The following is a 26844-nucleotide window of genomic DNA, read 5'->3' as shown; positions in this document are numbered from 1 at the left end:
GGCTCTCTGGAGTGTTCCCAGGCACCCGATCTGGCTGCTACAGTATTACTTTTACAAATTTGTAGCTGTTGCAAATGTATCTCTAGGGTGGTCAGTTGAGAATATCCCCAAAGGTGAAACACTTCTGAGCTTTGGTTTGTGTCCTTAGTTGGATATGGAATGTGCTCTTTTGGATGGAGAACAGAAATCTGAAACAACTGAACTTATGAAGGAGAAGGAGATTTTGGATCATCTAAACCGGAAAATAGCTGAACTGGAAAAGAACATTGTTGGTGAAAAGACCAAGGTAAAAGAAAACTATATTCTGATGCAATTTTTATGGGCAAGGTGGTGGTCCCAGATTGAATTTAAATGTTGGATGGGTTACTGTGGTTTTGGATTTGTGTGTCATGTTCCTGGAGACAGTGGCACTAGAGAAAAATCCTAAGATCTTACATTGTCAGAAACTAAGAACTGCCAGGTACTGGGCAGCTGATGCTGAGAAAGCAGAGCTCATATAATTTGTGAGCCGACGTTCCTGGCAGCTTTATCCTACTTGAGATGAGTGAGTTGTTTGTTTGCTTTTTTCGTTGGCCTTTCTGCTTTTCTGATTCCATTGTGTTTTTTAAGTAATTTTTTTAGTATACTGAAGTTCTTTACCACTGCTGCCCTGTAGGGATGGCTCAAGCAAATTCAAATAGGGTTGCCTCATTTCTTTTCATTTTTCTGTTTATTAAACAGATGAATGAGAACCATCCATCTCACCCGCTTTGCCTTGCTATTGTTTTCAATGCAAGTGCACTGCTTGTTGACAAATGTATTGGAATTTCTAAAATTTTCTTCTGGGGGTAGTCTCACACACTGCCAGAGAAAGCTATCTGTGAAGCACAGTTGGCACTTATCTTGGAAGAGGTCCTGTGTATACATTTTGGATCACAACCTGAATGGTGGCTGATATCTATTAGGGAAAGTATGAAAAATCACTTGCAGATTTTAGAATTCAGGATAGTAGTTGGGTTTTTGGTTTGTCTGTTTATGTGTTTTTTTCCTCTGGGAAATACACATTACTTTCCTCTCCCATTCTGAGTGAGTTAGAACTGAACTAAAAATAAAATTCTAATAAAACTAAAAATAAAATTCCAATTTGAGAAGGAAAAAGCAAATAAGCTTTAACACATTCTTCCTGACTCAACATGTTCTCCACTAAACTGAGAAAAAGAAAATTTTTTTAGTTTGAGTAAGTTCTGGTGGTAATGTGTAGAAAGTATTTCTGCTGAACGTGACTTCCTTTTTAGGCTCTTATTTGTTTAAGACCTATAAATAATGGCATTTGATCTTGGTGCCAGAGAATGAGCTCAAAGCGATGGTCAGAAATAAAAGTCAAATTAAATACTACACATTAATTCTTGGTTGTCAGCATGTCAGAATTAAACTGCACAGGCTTTTCATATTAAATTTTATGGATGTTCTTTCTGTCCCTAGACTTTTAAGTAGTATTCGGGTAGTGGGTGTATTTTTCTTAAAAGGCCAAAATGAAGTCAAAGATTTGACCGTCTTAAGTCTGCAGTACTGAAGGATTCAGTTAATGGCTATGCTTTTCAAAGATTCTGCAAGAAGCCTTCATCGGAGATGTCAGATGTCTTGTGTTAATGTTTTGCTGTCAAGTAAATACTAATTAAATTAATAGTAGAGTAGTTTTATTGCTATTTATGTCATATTGGAAAACTCATGCAACATAGGAATTGGGTATCATGTTCCCTGTGAACCCTCCTGCCATCCTAATCCATGTAGTTATTTATTTTGTGTGTCTCACATATGGCATGGCCTACAGATTCTATTTGTGTATTTCTCATTAGTATCAGATTCTACACAAAGTGAAGCAAATTGAGCCAATGTTAAATCTCACTTCCCAGGGAAAGTTATGTTATATTCTCAAGGGGGAATTCTCAGGTGGAATTCTACGAACATGGGCAGATACAAGCAAGGAAGCTGCCTCCATCCTTCCTAATATTGTTTTGATGACTTGACAGAGGCTGTGCACCAGAGAGCGGACTATAGGGGCTTGATGCATAGGACCAGCTCATACAGCTGTGAGGGAATTAGTTGGTCTTAGAAGGTAGGATTATTGTCTGTCATTACATCATGTGAAAAATGGCAGAAACTGGCTTAGGGTGAGGAACTCCAAAAGAGGATGTGGGAAGTGGAAACAAAGACTGGTCTAAATGATGTTACTACATATTCTTGACAACTAAACTCAAATACAGATCAACACAGCTTGGCAAAAACATTGTTATGTTTCTCAAATAAATGTATTCCACCATTTAACGACATAGCTATTTCATACACTCTGTTCATACCCCTGGCCCGCTTTCGTCCCTCTGGCTCAGAGATCATCTTACCACCTGCTCCACAGAGAAATCAGAAGCATCCCATCTTCTCACAATGAACGGGGGCTCCCTCCTTCCATCAAAGACCAGTGCCTTTGGATGTGCTCTGGGTTTCATCCCATCCCACCTTCTTGAGGTCTTGAGTCTTTCTGCACCCTCACCCCCTGGGGGCAGTTTCTCCCTCTTTACTGTCAGCATGCCAATATTATTATTTTAAAAATAAATTAGCCGGGCGCAGTGGCTCACGCCTGTAATCCCAGCACTTTGGGAGGCCGAGGCGGGCGGATCACAAGGTCAGGAGATCGAGACCACGGTGAAACCCCGTTTCTACTAAAAATACAAAAAATTAGCCGGGCGCGGTGGCGGGCGCCTGTAGTCCCAGCTACTCAGGAGGCTGAGGCAGGAGAATGGCGTGAACCCGGGAGGCGGAGCTTGCAGTGAGCCGAGATTGCGCCACTGCACTCCAGCCTGGGCCACAGAGCGAGACTCTGTCTCAAAAAAATAAATAAATAAATAAATAAATTACTACTTGATTCATTAACAATAAGCTACTACCTTATCTCTTTCCTCTTAATCATAGCTAAACTTATTAAACAATTTTCTGGCTATACTGTGTCTCCTTTTCTTCATTTTCCAATTAACCATTCTTCCCACTCCAGTTGGCTTAGACCTCTACTCCTGCATCTGATTTTCTCCTGTTAAGACTACTAAAGACCTCAGTGCTGCCCAGCCTGCTGGGTGCTTTTCAGTCCCCTCATGATCAGACTCCTGAGCGGCATTCAGGGCAGGGGACAGCTCTTTTTCTTGGCGCTTCTTCACTGTCTCCCTTTGCTTTGCCTCTCTATACCACAGTCTTCTGGTTTTCCATCCATTTCCCTTTACCTCTTTCTCACTCTTTATCTCTGATCTGACTCACTTCTCTTGTACCCTCATGTCCTTCTATAGCTATGGCTTCAAATAACTTGCGTATGCTGGTGACTATCATAGGGATTTCTCTAGTTCATAACCCCTTTTTGGAACTCTGACTCATATCCTGTGCCTACCTGACATCCCTACTTGGATATTTCATGGGTATTTGCAATTGAACACACCCATAACTGAACTCTTGATCTTATCTTTTCCCTTGCCTTCCACCCTCCACCCTCAATCTTCCAGTTTTTCCAACCAGGAAATTGCATCTCTATTCACCTGTATGTTCAACAGAAACTGGAAATTGATCTTGACACGTCTTTCCTTATCATCCCTACATTCAGTTGATTACCAACTTATTTCTCAATTACTTCAACATCTCTGCATGTCCACTAACAGCATTCTCTTCTCTATTATGAAAATCTCTTATTTAGTCCACTTCCACTTGCTTTCCTTCAATCCATTCTCTTCACAGCAGCCAATGTGATTAAAAAGAAGAAATTAGACCATATTACTGTGGTTTGTATCACACTGTGCTTGATTATGCATCCAAATTCCTAGTGTGATCTGTCACCAGCCTTTCTGTCACCACCCTCCCATTCTTCACAGCACTCTCACAGTCACCTTCCTTTCTATCTTTCTATTTGTTAAAAGATTCATCCTCCCCCAACCTCAGTCCTTTGCAGATACTGTTTTCCCCTACCTGGAATTCCCTTCCCCATATTCCATGCCTCATTGGTTCTGTCTTTCAGGGCTCAAGATCAGTGTTAGTTTTTCAGAAAAGCCCTCTTAGACCTTTCCAGTTCAAGTTAGATTTTTGTCTGTTGTTCTTTTTACAGATAAACATTTTATAAGTTATGTTTGTTTTGAGCCTACTAGACATTTATGTCCCACTCTAGCCTGTGAAATAGAGGAGGGCACTAGGGCACTGTGATCCACTGTTTATCCAGCCCATAGCATGTGCCAGGATACTGCCCAGTGTGCTTGGGAATACTGTTGTTGGATTTTCCTGCTAATGGCTAGTCCAGGCTGGGCCTTAGCAAAACACTGGGCCAAACACCTGCCAAATAGCTACGTGCAGCCAAGTTTCAGGACAGCTGGGCTGGGCCGCCCGTGTGCACATGCCAGGAGGCCTGTAGTCACACGGCCCATCATGCCAAAGCGTAAGACAGAAGGAGGAAGTGGCCTTTCCCCTCAGGGATCGTGTTTCCTTTTCCATACACCTGTTGCTGTGGTCAGATATAAACCATGGAATGAGAAAAGCAAAACCTGAAAAGAGATCTCTGTTGGGCAAGCTCCGATTCAGATGTTGATAGTACATCCTGTAAGCCTGGCTCTAGAATTTTGGAGACAAGGCTGGAGCCGTAGGAAAAAGGTTTAATAATACCTCAGAATGCCTCAGCATTCAAATCTTTTATTTTCTATTTTTTATCTTTTGGGACGGAGTCTCTCTCTGTTGCCCAGGCTGGAGTGCAGTGGCGTAATGTTGGCTCACTGCAACCTCCTCCTCCCAGGTTCAAGTGATTCTCTTGCCTTAGCCTCCCGAGTAGTTGGGATTACAGGTTCCCGCCACCACACTCAGCTAATTGTTATATTTTTGGTAGAGACGGGGTTTTGTCATGTTGTCCAGGCTGGTCTTGAATGCCTGACCTCAGGGATCTGCCCGCCTTGGCCTCCCAAAGTACTGGAATTACAGGCGTGAGCCACCAAGCCCAGCCATCAGCACTCAAATTTTGATATGAAATTACTGATGTTATTTTCTTGGCTCTGAAGATTAGTCTTTAGTATTACCTCTTTTAGCTGATTTAGGAATGCATTTTATTTTGCACGTTCAGTGTAAGTTATGATTAGTATTTATTTATGTGTTACCATATAAAATATAAACCGTAGATATATAGAAAATATAAAATATAGTCAGTTTGTTTTACTGGGTATTTATTGAACATTTTTGCAGCAGTTTCTTGCACTGGCCTTTTATTACCCTTAGGGGTACCACTGTTAAGAACATCCATAAGCCGGTTTCCATCTGACCTTGAGATACATGCCACCTGCTGGTTGTGTTCTCACATCGTGGCCACATCCCAGATGGAGCCACTATGAACATTGATAAAGCTTAAGCAAGGGTCTAACTCGAACGTAAACCTGGAGGGTATACTTATTTGGTGAAGCAGTAAGCAAAGAGACATCACATTTTCTTATAGCAAGTGAAAGAAGATTGGGACCTCTGGTCTAACAAACTGTTTTTGTTTAATGGGCCTGGTGACAGAGTAGGGAAACCGCTAGCACCATGAAGCCCAGCTTGGGCAAAGGGCTGACTGTGGAACTGGCTTCCTTCCCTTCTACTCCCCACCCCCATTCCAAGGCAAAGCCTGATCTTAGGGAATAGCTAAGAAGATATGGATGTGTGCATCTGTTTGTGTAGGTTTTCTGTCTTTGTCTATTTCTAGCTACATTCAAAATTTGAAACTAAAAATAGTTTTTCCATTTCTTCTATTTCTGGATTATCTGTTTTATTGGTGCTTTTTAGCATACAAAAACCAAGTCAGTTGTACCAAAATGAAATAAAATGGTTAAGAAAAGGCTCTGATTCAATAGACATGCCGAAGGGTCTTCCCATGACCCAGATGGTAATCATTTATCTCAAACTATCCTTTTCTTTAAGGACAAATATTGTGTGTCTTCACACAGATACATTGTTCTATTTTGTAGCCATCCTAGCCTGCACGCTTCAACACATGAAACACACTTAAAGTTTTGAACTAAAGCTTAAATCATTCTGTGCCATACAGAATTTTCTGAGTGAAATCTTAAATTCTTTGACTTCCTAATGTTCCTCCAGTAAGCGTATACCATTGTATGTTAAATGGTTAAATCTTTTTTCCCACGATTTTCTTGCCAAAGTACCTGTTACTTCCTCCCCATTCTTCCTTTGGAGCCAGGGAAAGACAGTGAGCCTAGCCCAAAATTCTTCAGCAAAGTGTTAATGCCTCTTGAGTGCAGAACAGGTGCCAAGTCACAGTCAGTGTGCAGCAGGGACCCAGCCCTTCCCGTGCCTCTTTCTTACATTTCAAAGTTAGCTCCCTAGTCAGAGGAAGTGGAACAGTATAATGGGATTTGCGGATTAAATCAATAGGATTCCAGATTGAGGCTATTTTTTTTTTCTGGTAGTTGTTTGATTGTATAAGTCCTGAGTTTCTGATTTTCTAGTTTTTGTTTTTCCTATACTAAACATTGATCAATTGTGTGATTAAAATGTCAAAGCCAAAGGAAAAAAATCTAAGAAAGAAAGAAATATAGGATGTTCCTCTTCAGAGGCAGAGAACGGTTGGTTACTCAGCAATCATTATTTGTTGACACAGGTCTATAATCTTTCCTCTGCAATTCCAAAATCTGAAAAGTTTCCTGGGGGGAAAAAAGTCATTTTGTAAGGTTGAATATTCATAAACAGCTTCAGAAATAGTAACATGTTTGATTAGAGGGTACTGCTCCAAATCTCACTGGAAATGTCATATAATATATGCTATATAATCTGTGTTACCACTATCAAATTCAGAATATTCAGATATCCAAAACGCTTCCTACCTTACATAGTATCATGGACATATGCGTATGTCCAGACTCATCAAAAGGAATGCTTAAACATGGGCTATGTTTTTGAGTATGATTCTACTTCAATAAAGCTGTTAAAAGAAAAACGAATTTCACATAAAGATTATAGGCCTAAAATAGTTGCCTAATCTATGAACCTATAAGGATGCCCGCCTCCCAAATAAAGCCACAGGGTTTAGGAACAGGAAGGAAAGGGATTTTTAGGCTAGATAGATAGGACTTTGAATGGACCTCCCTTAAAAATGACGACTGGCCAGGCATGGAGACTCACACCTGTAATCCCAACACTTTGAGAAGCTAAAGCAAGAGGATCACTTGAGCTCAGGAGTTCAAGACCAGTGTAGGCAACACAGTGAGACCTCATCTCTGTCAAATAAATAAATAAATAAACAAATAAATAAATGAAGCCTTAGAGACTATGAATTTTAACGTATCACTGCATCAATTCCAAACCTGATCCCATGTCTAATGAAATGTGGCACAAGTGCCTAGAGTGCTGGGTTCTGTGCTAAACAATTTGGAAATTACAAAAGTGGATTTTAATTTTTAGGAAAATCTTCATCATGCTAACAGGGTTGGCAGAATTAGCAAATAAAAATACAAGAACCTCAGGTACATTTGCATCTCAGACAAACAGAGAATCGTTTTGTAGTGTAATTATGTCCCATGCAATAATTGGGACATACTTAACATTAAAGTCATTTGTTGTTCATCTGAAATTCCAATTTAGCTGAATGTCTTCTGTTTTATCTGGCAGCCCTACAAGTTAATAAATTTGTAACCTTGAACCATCTGTTTATCAAGTATTGCACACTTCAGTATGGTAAAATGATTTTTTAATTGGTATTCTAGAATATTCTGTGTAGTATTGAAACTCCAAAGAGTTAGCAAATTAAATTTGTTTATTCCTCAGTAATACAACTTAGAAGAGAGAAAATTTATGTTATTGTCTTCTAACCATGAGATCTAGCAGAATAAGTAGGCTTTTGACAAGCCTTGCGTTTTCAAGATCATTTAAGATTATTGGCAACTCGTGTGCAAGTTCACATTCTTTAGTGTAAATTTTTAACAATCCTGATCATTTGTATGGTTAGACGATAAATATTTTGCCTCTGAATTTGAAATGTATCTTCCCTGTCTATATGAATATTGCATACTGGAATCTGTCACAGTTTTTGTTTGGGTTACTTGAGACATTTAATTTAAATGTAAAAAATTGACAATTGGGATATTATTTGTAAGCGAGGGCTTTTATACTGTAAAGTAAAGGCATTGGGACCAAATATTTTACAAATAGTTTTTGGTGGATCCTGTATTAATGTTAAGTATATTCATTAGAAAAATCAAATTGTAGTTCATTGCTTTTGCCTCTCGCATAACCCTGGGTGGCTAAGCCAATGGGTCTCAACCTGGCTGCATATCAGAAAACCTGGAGAGATTTTTTAATGCTTGTTACTAAGCCTTCTATCCCTGGATCTGTAACTAAATTGGGGCCTGGGAAATAGTTGTTCTATTGGTTCTATTGGTTCACATTGTTCTAATGGGTTAACTGGACTGTGCTACATGAGGACAGGATCAATTGCTGTCTTTTCTCTCATCTCCTCTAGTTTTCTTTCAATTGTTATTGGGCAAATGAACAAACAACTCACTGTGGAAGCAAATATGGGCCTAATTTTATAAACTGATTTCTACCTTAATTTTACCCATGGGTAACTTACCTTTGTCTGTATATGAATGTGGAACTCTAGAAACATCAGTCTTAAATATACAAAGTAGGTCAAAAAAAAATTTTTTTTTAGGCCGGGCGCGGTGGCTCACGCCTGTAATCCCAGCACTTTGGGAGGCCCAGGTGGGTGGATCACGAAGTCAGGAGATTGAGACCATCTGGCTAACACGGTGAAACCCCGTCTCTACTAAAAAAAAAAAAAAAAAAAAAAAAAATTAGCCGGGCGTGGCGGCGGGCGCCTGTAGTCCCAGCTACTCGGGAGGCTGAGGCAGGAGAACGGCGTGAACCCGGGAGGCGGAGCTTGCAGTGAACCGAGATCATGCCATTGCACTCCAGCCTGGGTGACAGAGCGAGACTCCATCTCAAAAAAAAAAAAAGAATTCATTTTTTTTTCCTGAAAGTACATTTATGAATCTTTTTTAAAAAGTTATATTCTCTCCCAATTTGGTATTTGTAAAATATTATTGTGCCTATTGTAGTTAGAATAGATGAGTTTACCAATTTAAATATGGAGAAATGGAATAACCTCAATCTTAGTATTTTGCATTTAAAAAGCAAGAATCCCTAAACCCTCAAATGCCATCTATTTTACATTCACTGTAGAAGGTGAAACTTTCAGCTCTAATTAACTGCTTGCCTAGAGCTAATTTTCCTTTAACAACTTCCTGGGCAATAAATAGAATAGAGGAATATTAATTTCTTTCTGGCTCAAAGTTGGTCTACTTCTGGCACTCACAGGAGTTATATCACCTCTGCGGTCCTCTGTGATTTACAGCTGGGCCCACCTGCCACTGGTCTTCTTTCATCCTTCCCCTTTACTTCCTTTGCCCTAGCTTTGGCCCCACTGAGCTTTTGCTCTGGGACCCAGGTAGTGGTCACAGCATTACTGATAAACAGAGAAGCTGCAGAAAGTTCTAATAGTGCTTGCTTGCATATTCTTCTAGATGACCCCTTGCATGAATTACGAAACGTTTTAAGCACCTTGCAAATAAGGCGCTATTTAAATGTAAGAATTTTTTTTTTTTTTTTCTTTTTTTTTTTTGGAGACAGAGTCTCGCTCTGTCACCCAGGCTGGAGTGCAGTGATGCGATCTTGGCTCACTGCAAGCTCTGCCTCCTGGGTTGACGCCATACTCGGACCTCAGCCTCCCGAGTAGCTGGGACTACAGGCACCCGCCACCACGCCGGGCTAATTTTGTTGTTGTTGTACTTTTTTTTTTTTTTTTTTTGAGACGGAGTCTCGCTCTGTTGCCCGGACTGGAGTGCAGTGGCCGGATCTCAGCTCACTGCAAGCTCCGCCTCCCGGGTTCACGCCATTCTCCTGCCTTAGCCTCCGGAGTAGCTGGGACTACAGGCGCCCGCCACCTCGCCCGGCTAGGTGTTTGTATTTTTTAGTAGAGACGGGGTTTCACTGTGTTAGCCAAGATGGTCTCGATCTTCTGACCCGTGTTCCGGCCGCCTTGGCCTCCCAAATTGCTGGGATTACAGGCATGAAAGATTTTTTTTATTAGTTGTTGATTTGAGTTTATTATTCACAATACAAACATTTGAGAGCATCAGGAATACTTTTGTTATTTCTTCAGATTTGCGACCTGTGTTTTAGGCCAGTGGCTTTCCGTATTATCAAATATCGTTTCAGTGTTTTCTATCGAAGATAACTTTAAATTTTAGGGCTTTATACGTCTGCTGTTAAATTATGATGCGTAGTCGTCTTCTTTTTTTAATTACTTTTTAGCTTTCCATTTGTAAGTAGAGTTGCTGCAAACTGGTGATGCAGTACCTAGAAATAGAACTCTTGGGATAAAATTATTTTGCTGTGTAAATAGGGCAATCTTTGATGCACACACATAGGAAAGAACACCTTTTTTTAGCCAAAGGACAACAAGTATTCTATATTGCTGGTTTTATTAGGGAAAAAAAAAAATTCTGAAACTAAAGACTAAATCTAACGGTGCTAGTATATTCAGTTTTACTATGGATTAGCACACTTGGGCAACCTTTCTTCTGTTAACAATGCCATTGCTTTCTCCAACTCTTGCACAATTGGTGTGTACAGTGAGCAAACTTAACCGTTGAAGATCAAAGAAATTTTCTTTGTATTCTGTTAAAGTTTTAAGTTGTTACAGACCCATGTTAGATTGATATATGAAGTAGGGGTCTCAGGTTTATGACTTCTGAATTTAATTATTTTAAGATAATTACATTTCTAAAGCCAAATATACATTTCTAAATTTAAGTCAAAAATGGAGACTCAAGTGAACTGGTATTGATGTCATGTAGTTTTAGATTTGGACCGTAACGTCTTTTATACATAAGAAATCATTGCCATTTTGATAAAATGTAGTAAGGATAATTTCATAGGACTATTTCGGAGGAAAATCCTTAAAAAGAGTCCTTCTGTGATGTGCTTAGAAGCTAGTTTTGTTCCTGCCAGTTTATATGAAAGGAATATAAGGAAGGGAAAGTGGGGGTCATTTCACTTACCAAAGGTCAGATTGTCAAAGTGCTTCATAAAGTGCTTTTGTTCAGGCTGATGGTGTTACACAAGGAGAAAACACATCTAAAATTTGTTTCAAGTGTTCAGAGCATCATAAAAAGAACACAGGTTGGGAAGACTGGCACCAAACAAACTGAAGTTTTGTTTCTTAATTTAAGAGGTAGCATTGTAAGGCCGTGTAATCACTGTGTTAGAGTATTTGCCTATTATGTCCTGGGGAATGTCCAGGGTCTCATTGGCACATGTGACTTGGAAGGGATTTAGTATTCTCTTCCTTCTCCTTTCTTCTCTGACTCTTTTCTTTTTTTCACAGTCCGTGTTTCAGTTTATTTGTATGTCAGTCATTGTGGGAAAGTCTGTATTTCCACAGTCCCTGTCACGTTTTTGGTGTGTCTGAGCTGCCTATGCCTCCCCCTAGCTGCTTTGTCTGTCTTGCAGTTTTACTAGCTCTCTCAGTCTTTGAATAATCTCTCTGGATTAAGATTTTCTAACTCTGTAAATTCTGAAGTTTTCCAAATAGCTAGAACTGTTTCAGATGATGGGGCTGTCAATTAATACACCTAGAATTCCTCTAACCTGAGAACAAAACCAAGAAATTCCAAAACTTGCCATGCGAAGGCCTTGAGCAAGTTAGGCTATGACAGTCCTTGAGGCAAATGCCCTCTTTCCTTTGTCTGGTTCTCTGACAGGTGACTCTTGGCAAGTCTTGCTTATGAATTTGCTTGGCATTTCTTTGATTGTTGGCCAGTGACCAACACTCAACATGACCATTGCTTCCCCTGCTTTTGTAACATGGTAGCAGGAAGGAGGGAGGGAAGGAAAGCGGGAGTCATTGCCGTGAAGTGGACTGTGCTTTGAGAATAGAGAAACCCAGTCCCTTTGTCTTAACTTCCGCTTATATCCCTTTATCCTAGCCACTAACAAGATATGTTTCTACATTCATAGAATGTCCAGAGTTCGTGTATGTTTGTTTGTGTTATCCTTGAGAAATGTTCACTAGCACCTGCTTGGGGTGTGAAGGTAATTTCTATTCTATTTTCTGGTTTCTGAACTTCAGGAGAAGGTAAAGCTTGATGCTGAAAGGGAAAAACTAGAGAGGCTTCAGGAGCTTTACTCCGAGCAGAAGACCCAGCTGGACAATTGTCCTGAGTCCATGAGGGAACAGTTACAACAACAACTGAAGAGGGTCAGTAGCAAACAGGAATGCACCAGTTATTTTGCTTTTCGTTTTTGTTTTTCACTTAAGTGCCACTTACCTGTGACTTACTACTTCATATAGCGTAAGTTTGCGTAAGTTCTAGTCATTAGATATGTTTAAATGGAAATATGCATGCTAACAGTATATATTATTCCATGCTAATCAGTTTTTAAAATTCCTTGTTAGAATCCTTCTCCTAATTTATAATGCAAAACTATTTCTGGAGTCATTTTTTATGTGTCTGTGACAAAAGAAGCTATTTCTGATTTGTAACCAACATCAACATTGTAGCATTTGTATTAACTGACCTCTTCCCCTGCATTCTCTGCTGCATCATGAATCCTATTTACCCTTGAATGTTTTGTTCTTTAGCTTGATTTTAGACTCTTGTCCCCAAATTATCCTATTTTCTGATTTGCTCCCCACCAGCAGCTGTTCTTTTGTTTTTCCTTTTCTTTCTGCTGGTTAGTGACATTGAACTAATTAGCCCAATCACAACAATTAAATGCCAAGACCCAAGATGTGGGGCATCACTAATGCCCCCAACATCTCATGTGAGCTTCATAATTTTTAAGAACTTAATGCAGCATAGACTTTCTAGTTAAGCTTTATCAAGTTATTCTCCGATCTTTAAGGTTGGCAGTGTTTAACACAACCACATTGGTTATCTTCTGAAAGCAAGACTTCCTAGGTGGATAGTTTCACAAACACTGGCGCAGCCACTTAATATTTCATAGCCTCTTGGCAACTGGGTCATTTCCTTTGAACAGCAGCCCCAGTAAACTGCTTCCCTCTGGGGAAGCAGTCGTTAACAGTCTTGGATATCTGAAAGAGTCACATAATAGTAATTTGTCCTAAGTGAGTAGCAATTTATGATTCTACCTGAGTATAACAAGCTAGTTTCATCCATATTATTGTGTTTGTACCTTCTTGGGAATGGGGAGGTTGAAAAATTTATTGAGATAGCACATCCTTAAACATTCTTAAGATGATCTTTAATACAAAAATATTTGCTACCTCTGAGAACATTGCTAAGTGAAAAAATAACAGTTAAAGCTTTTCAATGTATTGCAGAAGTTGAGAGCATCTTAATAATGATAATCCAATGCAGCTGTTTAAACTGCAGCATAATAGTTTTAGTATTTATTTCTTACAATGTTGGAGCAAAAAAGTTTTACATGTCTTCCCTTTACTTCTTTTATTGTGTACAGCTGAATTTGTTGTAAGAAGATAAAACTTCCTGCCTCTCAGTCACAATTCTCTGCAAATTTTATGATAAAAATGATTGGAAGAAAACTAGTATTTGTAAAGTAATTTTAGTTTGTAATTTGTTTGTGTTTATGCTAGTTAACAAAAGAGATGGGAAAACTAATTCTTTAAATATTTGCTTACTGTTTTTTAACTCTCCTTATCACTAAAGATTTTACACAGTCATTGTAATTCCTTATTTACAGTCAGCAGCATAGTTGTGTATTTTGTCCTTCCCTTCCTCTGGTAATCCATTTATTGTGTTCTTTATCAACATTGCTTTACATAAAAATTGATAGATTTTATTCACAACTTGGATTATGAGTAATATAAATACTGTTTAGCTTAATCTAGATTCTGTAAGATAACTCATAATATGAGCTGTATGTTCCAAAGATTTTGACTACAAAAGAGGAAAGGAAATGATGCCATTAATTGAAGGCAGAGACTTCTTCCCTTTCCTCTCCAAACAGCGTGTAAAATTCTTATAAAACCTCTTTCCTTAGGAGAGAGAGCTGGCTTGTGATGGCTGCAGTTCACCTGATAGTAAGAGGTCTACTAATTGTTTTTCAAGGATGACGACCAGTATAACTCTTCACCAATGCCTTGGCTTAATCAGTAAAAAGTTCACTTACTTCATGAGAAGTAAGTCCTAAAGTTCACTTTAGGAACTTTCTGTGTTATCACAACTTATCTCCCTTTAGACTTCAAACACTTCAGAATATGACTTCACTACAAAGCTTTTCCTTGGGCGTTTAAACTAGATTTAATAAAGTTTATTTTATTATAAATATCTTCATTAGGTGGTAAGTCATACAAAGTAAAAAAAAAATGAATAAGAAGAAAGTTATTTTATTAAACTGCATATTGCCTTGAATACTTAAGCTGAAATTGTAGAATGATTTTGTGCATGCAACATAATGACTTATGGCTGGTCTTCCTACCTTTAAATCATTATGTTAGAGTCCAAATATTATTTTCATCTGATATTAGTTTTGTGGCCTGTGGTTGGTATGTTGTTAACATGACCTTACCAATCTAGTATTTGATATGGGCAAAGCAGTCCCTGGGTTACTAATAGTGTAGAAAAGAAAGCTGACGTTAAATGAGAATGAGTCATTCAACTCATCTCATTTGGAAAAAGATAATAGAAATAATCTCATCCTACCTTCTCATTTCATATATGAGGGTATTTAGGCCCATAGAGTTTGAATGAATTGTCCAAGACTAATGGGCAAAATGATTTTAGAGCCAGTGATAGAAAAAAGGTCTACTAATTGTAGATATCACTGGATAATTTTTTTTAATCAAGACCAAAATCAAACATTTATTTGAGTTAGTATCAAAAGCACAAGAAAATTATCCCAGCTGGGTAACTGTCTTCTTGTGCTTTTGATATTTACTCAAATGAATGGTTGATTTTGGTATCTTGATGTTTTAAAAAAATTTTATTCAGTGATCTACAATTTTACTATCACTGGCTATAAAATCAGTGTATCCATTAGTCTTGGACAAGTCATTCAACTTCTATGGGCCACAACATCCTCATATATGAAATAAGGAGTATATTAGTCAGGGTTCTCTAGAGGGACAGAAGTAATACTATACACACACACACACACACACACACACACACACACACACACGAAGCATCCATACAGGAGAAGGATGTAGGCTGGGAGGCTAGGCCAGTCTAGTCTTTTCACGTTTTGTTGTTGTTGTTGTTGTTGTTGTTGTTTGTTTTTTTCCTGCCTGCTTTATATTCTAGCTGCTCTGGCAGCTGATTAGATGGTGCCCACCCAGATTAAGGTGGGTCTGCCTTTCCCAGCCACCGACTCAAACGTTAATCTTTGGCAACACCCCCCAGACACACCCAGGATCAATACTTTGCATCCTTCAATCCAATCAGGTTGACAGTATTAATCACCTCAAGGAGGTTGGACTAGATTATTTCAACTGTCTTTTTCCATATTCCAAAAGTATGTAGTTGAAGTGTAAAAATTAACAAAACCCCAAGCCCCATTTAAATTTGCTTCTGGAGTTGGCCATGAGCTGTTATTACTGCAATTTCTCCTGGTCATACCACATCTATTCTCTTCTTCCTGTCCCTCCATCAGGCAAAGAAAACATAAAGAACTGCATGTAAACTTCTGCCATATACATTATTTTAAAAGTTACTGGAAAGAAAAAAGAAATTGCACAGAATTTCCTTTAGTGCAGCTGTTTTAGGTCCTTTCGTGCCTGGCCTTTGAGCTTGCCAGCCAGTAGAGATTTGTAACACTCTTTTAGTGAGTGAAGTACAGTTAAATTTTCATTCAATTAGTCATACATACTTCACTTTGAACTTCCTGTATATATTATTCTGTGCTCAATTAAACTATTCCTGCCCCCAAATTCCATTCCCAGACTTCTTATTCATACATAAAATCTTATAAAAGTTTTTATTCCCTCCCTAATAGTTTTTTGTTTAAGATGTAAGTTTATATACACACGTTTTGATGGTTTAGGTAACTTGATCAGATGATTACATCAGTGGAGTCTGAGTGCTGAGCTTAGCTTAATTTTCAACTTTCTTACCTAGTGTGCCATTATTCTCATACAGTGGTTTAAGTATTTACTACAAATAAATGAATGATTCTTTGACTTTCATGCAGGGTTAAAATAACACATGTTGCATATTAACCAGATGTGGAGTAAGCAACTGACTAGCAAAGTGTATATATTAAGAGCCATATGGCCACTTTGAATGGAGATTAGTTATAAGCCAGAAAAAGGGCTTATTCCTTTTTTTAAAATCTCAGTAATCTTTGGCCACAAATCAAGCTTAATTGGAAGACCTTATAAACTTGAGTGTATGTGCCTATATGTCAGCCAGTGCATTATTTCAAAACAGAAGATATTGTTTTAAGACCTAACACTTGAGTTATTTCTTAATTCCTTAATTCTTTTAATTCATTAATTCTTTCAGAAGTTATAAATTTGAAATGTCTGATAAACTTGAAATGTCAACCAAACATTTGAAATTGAGTGCATATTTTTTTGGAGCCAAATAAAATGTAAAGAAGTGTTAAGAAATGTTGAATATGTTTTTCAAATTGTGTTTTTCCTGCTCTTAAGCTTTGAGAATTCAGCCTGTGTTGACATGATGGTCTTGTTGCTATATGTATTATCAGTTGTAATTACTCAGTAGCTAATAGCTCTTCTATGAATCATCCCTAGAGTAAAAGTCATTGCAGAAGATAGAAATACATTTCATTTTATCAAAAAGCTTGCTTTATCATTAATATGAAAACCAGAGTGGGGGTGGGGTTGAATATTGATATAGAGATAACTTAGCATATAATTATTTATTCACCTCTCTTTGATGATTTGATTGAAGAACAATCAAAAAATGCTTTGGTTATGTTAGTTATGTAGAGCTGTGAGCCACAGAGCCCAGCTGCCTCTTCCTTTTGGACATAGATTATGTATAAGTTATATTTATAAAAAAATCTGGCTGGGTGTGGTGTCTTATACCTATAATCCCAGGTGAGTAGATCCAGGTGAGTAGAGGCTGAGGTGAGTGGATTGCTTGAGTTTGAGACTAGCCTGGGCAATATGGCAAAACCCCACTCTATAAAAAAGTACAAAAATTAGCCAGGCATGGTGGAGTACACCTGTGGTCCCAGCTACTTGGGAGGTTGAGGCAGGAAGATTGCTTGAGCCTGGGAGGTCAAGGCTGCAGTGAGCTGTGTTGTGCCAAGGCATTCCAGCCTGAGTGACAAAAGCAAGACCCCGTCTTCTCAAAAAAAAAAATAATAATAATAATAAGGAAAGGAAAAGAAAAAGAAAAAGAAATCTCCTAAACATACCCCATTTATAAATCATGTTAAAGACTCCAAGAATAAGAGGGTGTTTAAACAAAAAGCATATTAGAGAAGAATCTATACAACATGCATCAATCTCTGCATGAATGCAGATGCATAAATATATTCCTGTTTTCAAATACCTCATAGGTTAGAGAATGCTTTTTCTAGACCATCTGATTTTCATGATTTCCAATCTTCCTTAAATGTCCTCAAGATTATTCTGAGAGTGGTGGTGTTTAACCTTTTGAGTCACCCTTTGTGCCTCATAAAAGCTTGGTTTACACTTTCCAGTAAAAAGGTGTGTACATATTTTTAATGGGTTCATAGAACCCTGGCTTTAAAACCTCAATTTCCAGTTTTTTAAAAAACAGACTTTATTTTTTAGAGCAGTTTTAGATTTTCAGCAAAACCCAGCAGAAGTTGCAGAGATTTCCCATATTCCTTCTGCCCCCACACATGCATAGGCTCCCCTGATTATCAGCATTCTCCACCAGAGCAGTACAATTGTTACAATTGCTAAACCTCCACTGACACATCCTCATCACCTAGAGCCCATGTCCAAAAGTTTTTTGATTGCTTATCCCTTTAATAAAATTATTACAGCATGCATTTCCTTTGTAGATATATGATACATAATCCATATTATTATAAATATATATAGTGTGCATACCCAAAGAATGTATATATTTAAAATCATGTATACATACTATGCTACTTGTGTGTACATTAGAAAACATTTGTTGAGAAACTGAAAAAGAAAATAAACAATTAAAAACAAGTATGAAGAGGTCTAATTTGTTTCTGCACAGTCCAGCAGATTGTGTTGTGTGCCATCTGGGATGCATGTATCCCTGTTAGATACCTCTGGTCTGTACGTGTGCCAACTTTTGACTCTTTAGTCTCCATATTAGTCCTATTTTATATGAAAAATTGAGGAAAAGAAGAGATTGCTCCTTTCCCTTCCCTTCCCTTCCTTTCTCTTCCCTTCCCTTTCTTTCCTTCCTTTCTTTTTTTTTTTTTTTTGACAGAGTTTCACTCTTGTTGCCCAGGGTGGAGTGCAATGGCACAATCTCGGCTCTTTGCAACCTCCACCTCAAGTGATTCTCCTGTCTCAGCCTCCCAAGTAGCTGGGACTACAGGTGCCTACCACCACGTCCAGTTAATTTTTGTATTTTTAGTAGAAACAGGTTTTTGCCATGTTGGCCAGGCTGGTCTCAAACTCCTGACCTCAGGTGATCCCCCCCACCTCAGCCTCCTAAAGTGCTGGGATTACGTGTATGAGCCACCCACCACGCCAGGCCAAGAAGAATTTTCTTGTAACACTATGTTACACCTTTGGACTGCAGATTATGTTTAGATTATTTACTGAGTTCTTTTTATATTTCCTTCTTCATTTTAAAGCCACCCAGTGGGTTTAACGCAAGAATTCTTACCTCCACAGAGAAATCTAAAACTGAGGGTGAAATAAATGCTGCCCACCCCACCACACCCCTTTCGAGTCCCTCTAGTAGTCACGTTCTGGGATTTACCTCCGAGAGAGAGTGTTATGTTCCAACCCTGGTCAATATTGTAATTGGAAAGATATCTTGGAGCAAAGCTTTTAATAAATGTTTCTTCACATTAAGAAGGTGGTAGTTATCTCAGTGTGTCTTGTTTTCATTCCCTTTTCTCCAAAGGATGCTGACCTGTTGGATGTTGAAAGCAAACACTTTGAAGACCTGGAGTTCCAGCAGCTTGAACATGAGAGCCGTCTAGATGAAGAAAAGGAGAACTTGACTCAACAGCTCCTGCGTGAAGTTGCTGAATATCAACGGAACATCGTTTCTAGAAAGGTACTTTTGCCAGGTGTCATTCAATGTGAAAAATCAGAATATTCTTCTGCATAACATAGCTATGCCATATGTCTGTCTGAATATCACATTTGGCAGATTACAGAGTCTGCCATGTATGTGGCAAGTGGTGTTCCAAATTAGACAAATTGAGACACAGTACACTCATTGTTGCATAATGCTGTAGATTCATTTATGAATAATACCTCATTGTTTCATTCATGTGAAAACCAAGGCATAGAAAATCAGGAATTCAGATATTGGTTTTCAATTATTTCTTTCTGCGATCCTAGTAACTGGGTTCAGAATAATTCTGTGAACAAAGTCTATTTTGGATTTTTCTCTGTTTTTGTTGCGCAGTAGTTCTCAAAACTGGCTGATAGCTTATTACCATTAGAAGTAGAATGCCATGTGGATTACTACTGACTCCACCCAACCCCTAGCACTTAGATGTCCAGCCCAGAATTCAACTTTATTCCAGAATTTAGAATCACACCCAGAGCTCTGGATTAAACCAATAAAATTAAGGAAAGGAAAGATAAGAGAAGGTGTTTTCTTAAACTCTCAGTTTAAATAAGAAATTCCATTGTTTTTTTTCTCATGAGGTGTACCCAAGATGTTGTAAAAAATTCATCGATAGCCTAAAACAAGATTTCCTGTTGACTTCTGGGTTCTTCAAGATAGGTTTTAAGTCAGTTGATCTATATTAGCCTTCAATAAAGAAAGTACTGAGGCTGATAGGTCAAAGAAATGCCCCACAGTCTCTTGGTCATAATGACTGCCCACCATCAACTAAAATGCAGTCACTGTTATTCCCGTTGTGAAACTTTTTTTCTCCCTTTTCTAGGACAGACTGGCAAACCTTTGAGTGTCTAATGTACATCTTCCTATGATCATCTCTTTTCCTCCAGGAAAAAATTTCTGCATTGAAAAAGCAAGCCAATCACATTGTTCAGCAGGCTCAGAGAGAACAAGATCATTTTGTGAAAGAAAAGAATAATTTAATAATGATGTTACAAAGAGTAAGTATTTCCTTTTCAGCACTGGCTACAGTAAAACATAGGTTCCAAATTTAGGGAAATTGCTCCTTTTAAAGTAAACACCTTTTAATAGTGAATGCCTATACAATTTAAAGAAGATTTTTATATACTTTTTAATTTAATCCTCCACATTAATAAGAGGATACTATGAACTATTAACTACCATTCAGAAAATAAGCAAGGATGTTTTCTTCATGCTTTTTTCACATTGTAAAAATCTTAACGATGGAAAGTCTGTATTTTTAAATGATTATTTTCCTCTTTTTAAAAAAAGTCATACCATTCATCAAATAGTTAAAATGCATTCTAACACCAATTTAGGGTGGACTTAAGGAAAAATGTTCTTTTTACTACTGTCAAATATTTTGGCCCAGCTGATCTGATGTTTTGAACTCCAATTATTTGTACACGAGTCTTTCTAGCAAATGTCACGTTGCGTTTAGTTTGAATGAATTGGGTAGGTAGAAACTCCATATGGTGTGGTCGAGGGGTGGCAAGATCATCCTCACTAAAGAGACTGTGACCTCTTATGGTCCAGCACCTAAAGTGACTACCTGTAAAGGGATTTCTTTGCCCAAAGACATTGAAAAGCAAGGTGTAGCCTAACTCTCTGACATGGCCCCTGGTGTCATTTCAGCAATAAGACACCAAACGTTAAAGTTAATGGGGCTAGTCTCAGATCTGAACCCTGCATTTAAGCCACTACATTAGCAATATGACACATGGGATCATGAAAATGTGTGATAGACCCAGAATGGCAGGCAGAGAAACACCAAATCCAGAAGGAAGTATTGAAGGATAAAGCTGTACCATAGTCCCCCCTAAAATAATTGAGTATTCATTCCCTTCTTAGCTATTTTAGGTTAAGAAGAAAGGGGAAGGCCTGACCCTGTGGCTCATGCCTACAGTCCCAGCATTTTGGGAGGGTGAGGCGGGCAGATCACTTGAGGCCAGGAGTTCAAGACCAGTCTGGCCAACATGGCAAAACCCTGTGTCTACCAAAAATACAAAAAATTAGCTGGGCATGGTAGCACACACCTGTGATCCCAGCTACTCAGAAGGCTGAGGCAGGAGAATCGCTTGAATCTGGGAGGCAGAGGTTTCAGTGAGCCAAGATCATGCCACTGCACTCCAGCCTGGGCAACAGCGAGATCCTGTCTCAAAAAAAACAAAAAACAAAGAAGAGAGAGGAAATAGGTCCTTCACACAGAATCATGAGCCCACTTGAGGTGCCCCAGCAGCTCGCACATATTTCTAACAACTTCCATCTTCCCCCTTTTCCCACCTAGAAATTTCTGAATGGAGTTGTATTTTCCCTCTCTATCCCTTGCTCTGGGGATGCTCTGTTTCCATTAGCATCCTCACTACTATTTTACCTTTGGCACACAATATTCAAAGGCCCAGCTTAACTTAGTGTGATATATAGTATTTAATATTTAAAATTTTAGCCAAAAAAAGAGAAAAACTCTTAGTGATAGATTTTATAAAATGGGTAAGCACAATCACAGATACAATATTTTCCTATTAAAAATCTATGAGATACAATTAGATTGTAAAAATTGTGGTCTATAAGTATTAAGATTTTTATTTTTCTAAACTGATCTATAGATACATTTTTATCCCAATCAAAATCCCAACAGACTTTTTTCTAGAAATTGACAAGTTGATGCGAAAATTTACAGTTGATCTTCATTATTCAGGGATTCTATATTTGTGATTATGTCTACTTGCTAAAATGTATTTGTAACCTCTAAATCGAGACTTGTGGCACTTTTGTAGTCACTCACAGAAATTCATGGAGTGGTGAAAATTTTGAGTTGGCCAATATGCACATTCCCAGCTGGGGCTGAGCAAGGCAGCATCCTGCCTTCTTGTTTTACCTCTCATACTGTAAACAAGTGTTATTTTTGTGGATTATTTAATGCGGTGCTTTTATGTTTTTGCTTTTTGTTGGTGATTTGCTGCATAAAATGCCTCCCAAGCATAGTGATTAAGTGCAGTGAAGTGCTCCTAAATGCAAGAAGGTTGTGAAGTGCCTTATGGAGAAAATATGTGTGTTAGATGAACTTCACTCACACTGTCATAGTGTTGCTGACTGTCAGTACAAGGTTAATGAATCAGCAATACATATCTTAATATACAAATAATAATAATATATAATACAATATGCTAATATTAATATCTTATATAATGGCATATAATATAATATTAAGTAAGTGTCTTCAAACAGAAACACACATAAAACAAAGTTCAGTACTGATCAGTTGATGAAAATATTGTGACTAGAGGCTTGCAGGAACCCAACCCTGTATTTTTTTATAGGAGCAGTGGTTCAGTATTCACTAATTCAGTGTTCGTGGCAACATTATAGAACATAGCTACCACCAATAATAGGAATCAACTGCATATGAAAATGCAAAGGGCCTAGAATAGCCAAAACAACTTTGAACGAGAACAAAGTTGGAGGATTTGTACTCTTATTTCAAGGTTTACTCTGGAGCCATTTAAGACAGGGTGGTGCTGCCATGCAAATAGACATGTATTAAATAGATCAATGAAACTGAACTATCAAGTCCAAAAATGGACCCGTACATACGTACTGTCTTTTGATTTTTGACAAAGGCACCAAAACAAATCTTTCAAAGAAATGGTGCTGGATCAACTGGGTCAACATGGAAAAAAATAAACCTCAATATTGTCATATGATATATGTAAATTCATTCAAGAGATATCGGAGACCTCAATATAAAAATTAAAATGATAAAGCTTCCAGAAGAAAATATAAGAGTGAAAGTACACTTTTATGGCCTTGAGTAAGCAAAAATTTTTAAAAGAAATGACAAAACACTTGTATCCAGAACATATTAAGAACTCCTACACATCAATAATAATAGTGATACACCAATAATTTTTTTAAAAAACAGGCAAAAGTCTTGAATAGAGATTTTACAAAAGAGCATATATGAAGAACCAAAAAGTTAGATGGGAAAATACTCATCATTAGTCATCAAGGAAATATGAATTACAACAATAATGTAATTCTGCCTCGTAAACTAAAATAACTAAAGTAAAGAAATGAAAATCTCAAATGTTGACAAGAATATGAAGCAACTAGAACTTTCATACATTGCTGACTTGAGTGTAAAATCTATGGTCCTTTCAGAGAACTTTGTAGAAGTTTTTTTTAACATACACCCATCTATGACCCACCACTCCACTTCTAGATGTTTACATAATATAAATGAAAACACGTCTTCATATAAAACTTGTTCAAGACTGTTTAAAGTAGCTTTTTCCATAATAGCAAACAAAACAAAACTAGAAACAACCTAAATATCCATCAATAAGCAACTTGTTAGGTATATTCATATAATACAGGACAGGACTCCTCAACAATAAAAAACAGTGAACTACTGATGCCTGTAACATGGAGTGAAAGAGGGCTGGCACAAAAGAATGCATATTGTATGATTCCATTTATATAAAGTGGTTACATTTTATAAGTAGGCAAACACTTTATAACACAGGCAAAACTAGTGTGAAGGCCATGGAAATCAGAACAATGCTTGCTCAAAAGGGTGGAAGTTGACAGGTAGGGGCATGAGGAAATGTTTGGGGTGACAGAAATGCTCTTTATCTTGTCTGGGATATTATTCCATTTGTTAAAACTCATAAATTTATGTACTTAAGATCTATGCATTTCACTGAATGCACATTATCTTTTTAATTAAAAATATTTTAGCCCCAGCCATGGCAAGGACATATATACAAATTATACCATGATAAAAAAATGACCCATAAATGTTGCTTAATACCAAATTAATTCAAGATGAATGGTAGACACAAACATAAAAGCTAACACCATAAAGTTCCCAAAAGAAAATATATCACTGGGTTGTGATATTACATCATCAGATATTATGTCATCAACAACATCATGTGATATTACATCATCAACAACAATTATGTGTTACTTGGAAGGATTAAAAGAAAATGACATTAGAAAATAATTTTTTTTTTTTTTTTGAGACAGAGTCTCGCTCTGTTGCCGCCCAGGCTGGAGTGCAGTGGCGCGATCTCAGCTCACTACAACCTCCGCCTCCTGGGTTCACGCCATTCTCCTGCCTCAGCCTCCCAAGTAGCTGGGACTACAGGTGCCCGCCACCATGCTCAGCTAATTTTTTGTATTTTTAGTAGAGATGGGGTTTCACCGTGTTAGCCAGGATGGTCTCGATCTCAACCTTGTGATCCGCCCACCTCAGCCTCCCAAAGTGCTGGGATTACAGCCGTGAGCCACCGCACCTGGCCAAAAATAATGTTTTTAAAATTTTATTTTTATATAAAAGTAAAAATAAAATATACAATTTATTTTATATTTTTTATATAAAGTTTTAAAAATTTTATTTTAAACACATTTTTAAATGACTATAAAATTTATTAGGAATTAAAAGTTATATAGCTAAGTATGTTTGGAAACAACTCATGCAGCATATCAGCTGGCAGAAGATGACCGCTAGGATACAGATTTGAAGTTTTGACTGAGTATGATGAGAGGAAATAAAATGAGGGGAAATATGTGAGATACTGATGTTAGTCTCTAATGCAAAGTCACTGTGCTTCTCAGTTGTATCCAAGGTTGGCTTTTAAGTTTAATAGGTTTTGTATTCCTTCAGGAAAAGGAGAATCTTTGTAATTTGGAAAAGAAATACTCCAGCCTCTCTGGGGGGAAAGGGTTTCCCGTTAACCCCAATACTTTAAAAGAGGTAAGCTATGATTTTGCATGTCACTTTATATTGCCTTAGAAATCAAGAGATGTATCTCAGCTTTATGCGATTAGCTGAATAATAAAAATATTAACTCAAAGGACCTATGAAAGCACTCAATGCTTGGATGGTTTCCCCGCCTTTCATTATGTATGCTTTGGGGATTGCAGAGATTATTCTTGTGTCTAATGTGGATGCATATTTTGTGTGTGTGTGTGTGTGTGTGTGTGTGTGTGTGTGTGTGTCTACTTTGCTGGGTAGTGACATTGTGGGTTAATTTGGTGTTTCAAAAACTTGAAGATCCAGACCAAGATGAGTCTTAAATTCTCCTTTTTCCTTCCTGAGTCTCCTTTCTCCCTCCCCTCTGTTATTTTGCTTCTCCTTCTCCTGAGTCTTGTAGAACATGAAAATGCCTGCAAACATTTGAGAAGGTGGTCTGGTTTCTTTCTTTTCCCTATCTCCCTACCCCACCGACTGTTGTTTCTGCCATTTTCCACTGTAAACTGGAAAGTCCTATTTACAGTAAACTGTACATACTCTTTATCTCTAATATCCACCTTTCTCCAGTCCCCATCACCACTTTCCCTGCCAGATATCTTAAGGAACTACACTGCTACGCTGGGAGAATATTTTAACTCTAATTTGGAAAATTATAGCTGAGAAAAAAATAGTTTATATATATATATATATATATATTTTTTTTTTTTTTTTGAGACGGAGTCTCACTTTGTCACCCAGACTGGAGTGCAGTGGCACCATCTCAGCTCACTGCAACCTCTGCCTCCTGAGTTCAAGCAATTCTCCTGTCCCAGCCTCCTGAGTAGCTGGGACTACAGGCGCCCGCCACTACACCCGGCTAATTTTTGTATTTTTAGTATAGATGGGGTTTTACCATATCGGTCAGGCTGGTCTCAAACTCCTCATCACAGGTAATCTGCCTGCCTCGGCCTCCCAAAGTGCTAGGATTATAGGCATGAGCCACCACACCGGGCCTATATTTATATTCCTTATATGTATTGTTTTTCTAAAAAGCTAAAAGAAAAGCTTGCTTCTACATAAGTGTTTGCATAATTTAAAAAAAAAAAAACCCTTTAGACAGTGGAGTTAGGATTCTTACGTAGAAAATATTTTTGTGTGTATAAGTATATGAAGCAAAATGCTCATCACAATAAGTGTGACTGTATATGTACCTCAGAATCATTTTGTGAAATATTTTTCCAAAACTTTGTTAGATCATTCAGTTTCATAATTTCTTTTCATTATTCAGAACATGGAACTGTCAGGTTCAACGAACAAAGCGTGGTTGTGAATAGAATGTCATGGCCTAAGATAATGTTAGCAAGGTGGGTAAGAGCAGGTCTTGTGAGTCTGTTAAAGAAATGTGGTCTACTTCATGTGTGGTGGGAGGCCTTCAAGTGGTTTTAAGCAGGGAGGTAACATTTGTTATCCATTTGTTAAAGATCACTCTGGGCTGCTCTGTGACTACTGGATCATAGAGTAAGAGAAGCAGATGCAGGGAAATTGTTGTGGAGATGATTGCAGTAGCATAGGCTAGAGAGGCTGGCAGCTTGAATTGGAGGATGGCAGAGAGATGGAAGGAGTTAGCTGGATTAGCAGATATTTTGGAGGCAGAGTTGACAGTTCTTGCTGATAGATTGGATGTTGGCATGAAGTAAATAAATGAAGGTGTCCGGAATCATGCCATTATTCCAGTTTGAGTAATGAAGTATATGGTAAGCACCTTTTAGTGAGATAGGGAAGACTGGGGAAGGAATTGTTTAAGAGGGAAGATTTGGAGTTGACTCTGGACAT

General features: G+C 38.0%; 1 protein-coding gene across 4 annotated transcripts in view; it reads left to right on the top strand.

The window, feature by feature from the left end:
• Nucleotides 1-26844, top strand: part of PHLDB2 (pleckstrin homology like domain family B member 2) — a 235163-nt gene that overhangs the window by 179457 nt on the left and 28862 nt on the right. For 3 of the 4 annotated variants that reach the window (XM_050778855.1, XM_050778857.1, XM_050778856.1), the window contains 5 exons: nucleotides 149-286; nucleotides 12164-12292; nucleotides 19077-19232; nucleotides 20141-20251; nucleotides 24943-25032. In XM_050778855.1, coding sequence (XP_050634812.1) covers nucleotides 149-286; nucleotides 12164-12292; nucleotides 19077-19232; nucleotides 20141-20251; nucleotides 24943-25032 — 624 coding nt within the window. The remainder of the gene's footprint in view (nucleotides 1-148; nucleotides 287-12163; nucleotides 12293-19076; nucleotides 19233-20140; nucleotides 20252-24942; nucleotides 25033-26844) is intronic. The other variant, XM_050778858.1, reaches the window with a different exon arrangement.

The sequence above is a fragment of the Macaca thibetana genome, chromosome 2 (assembly GCF_024542745.1).
Source record: "Macaca thibetana thibetana isolate TM-01 chromosome 2, ASM2454274v1, whole genome shotgun sequence".
Taxonomy (NCBI): domain Eukaryota; kingdom Metazoa; phylum Chordata; class Mammalia; order Primates; family Cercopithecidae; genus Macaca; species Macaca thibetana.
Note: the sequence above shows the minus strand (reverse complement) of the source record. Positions and strands in the feature narration are given on the sequence as shown.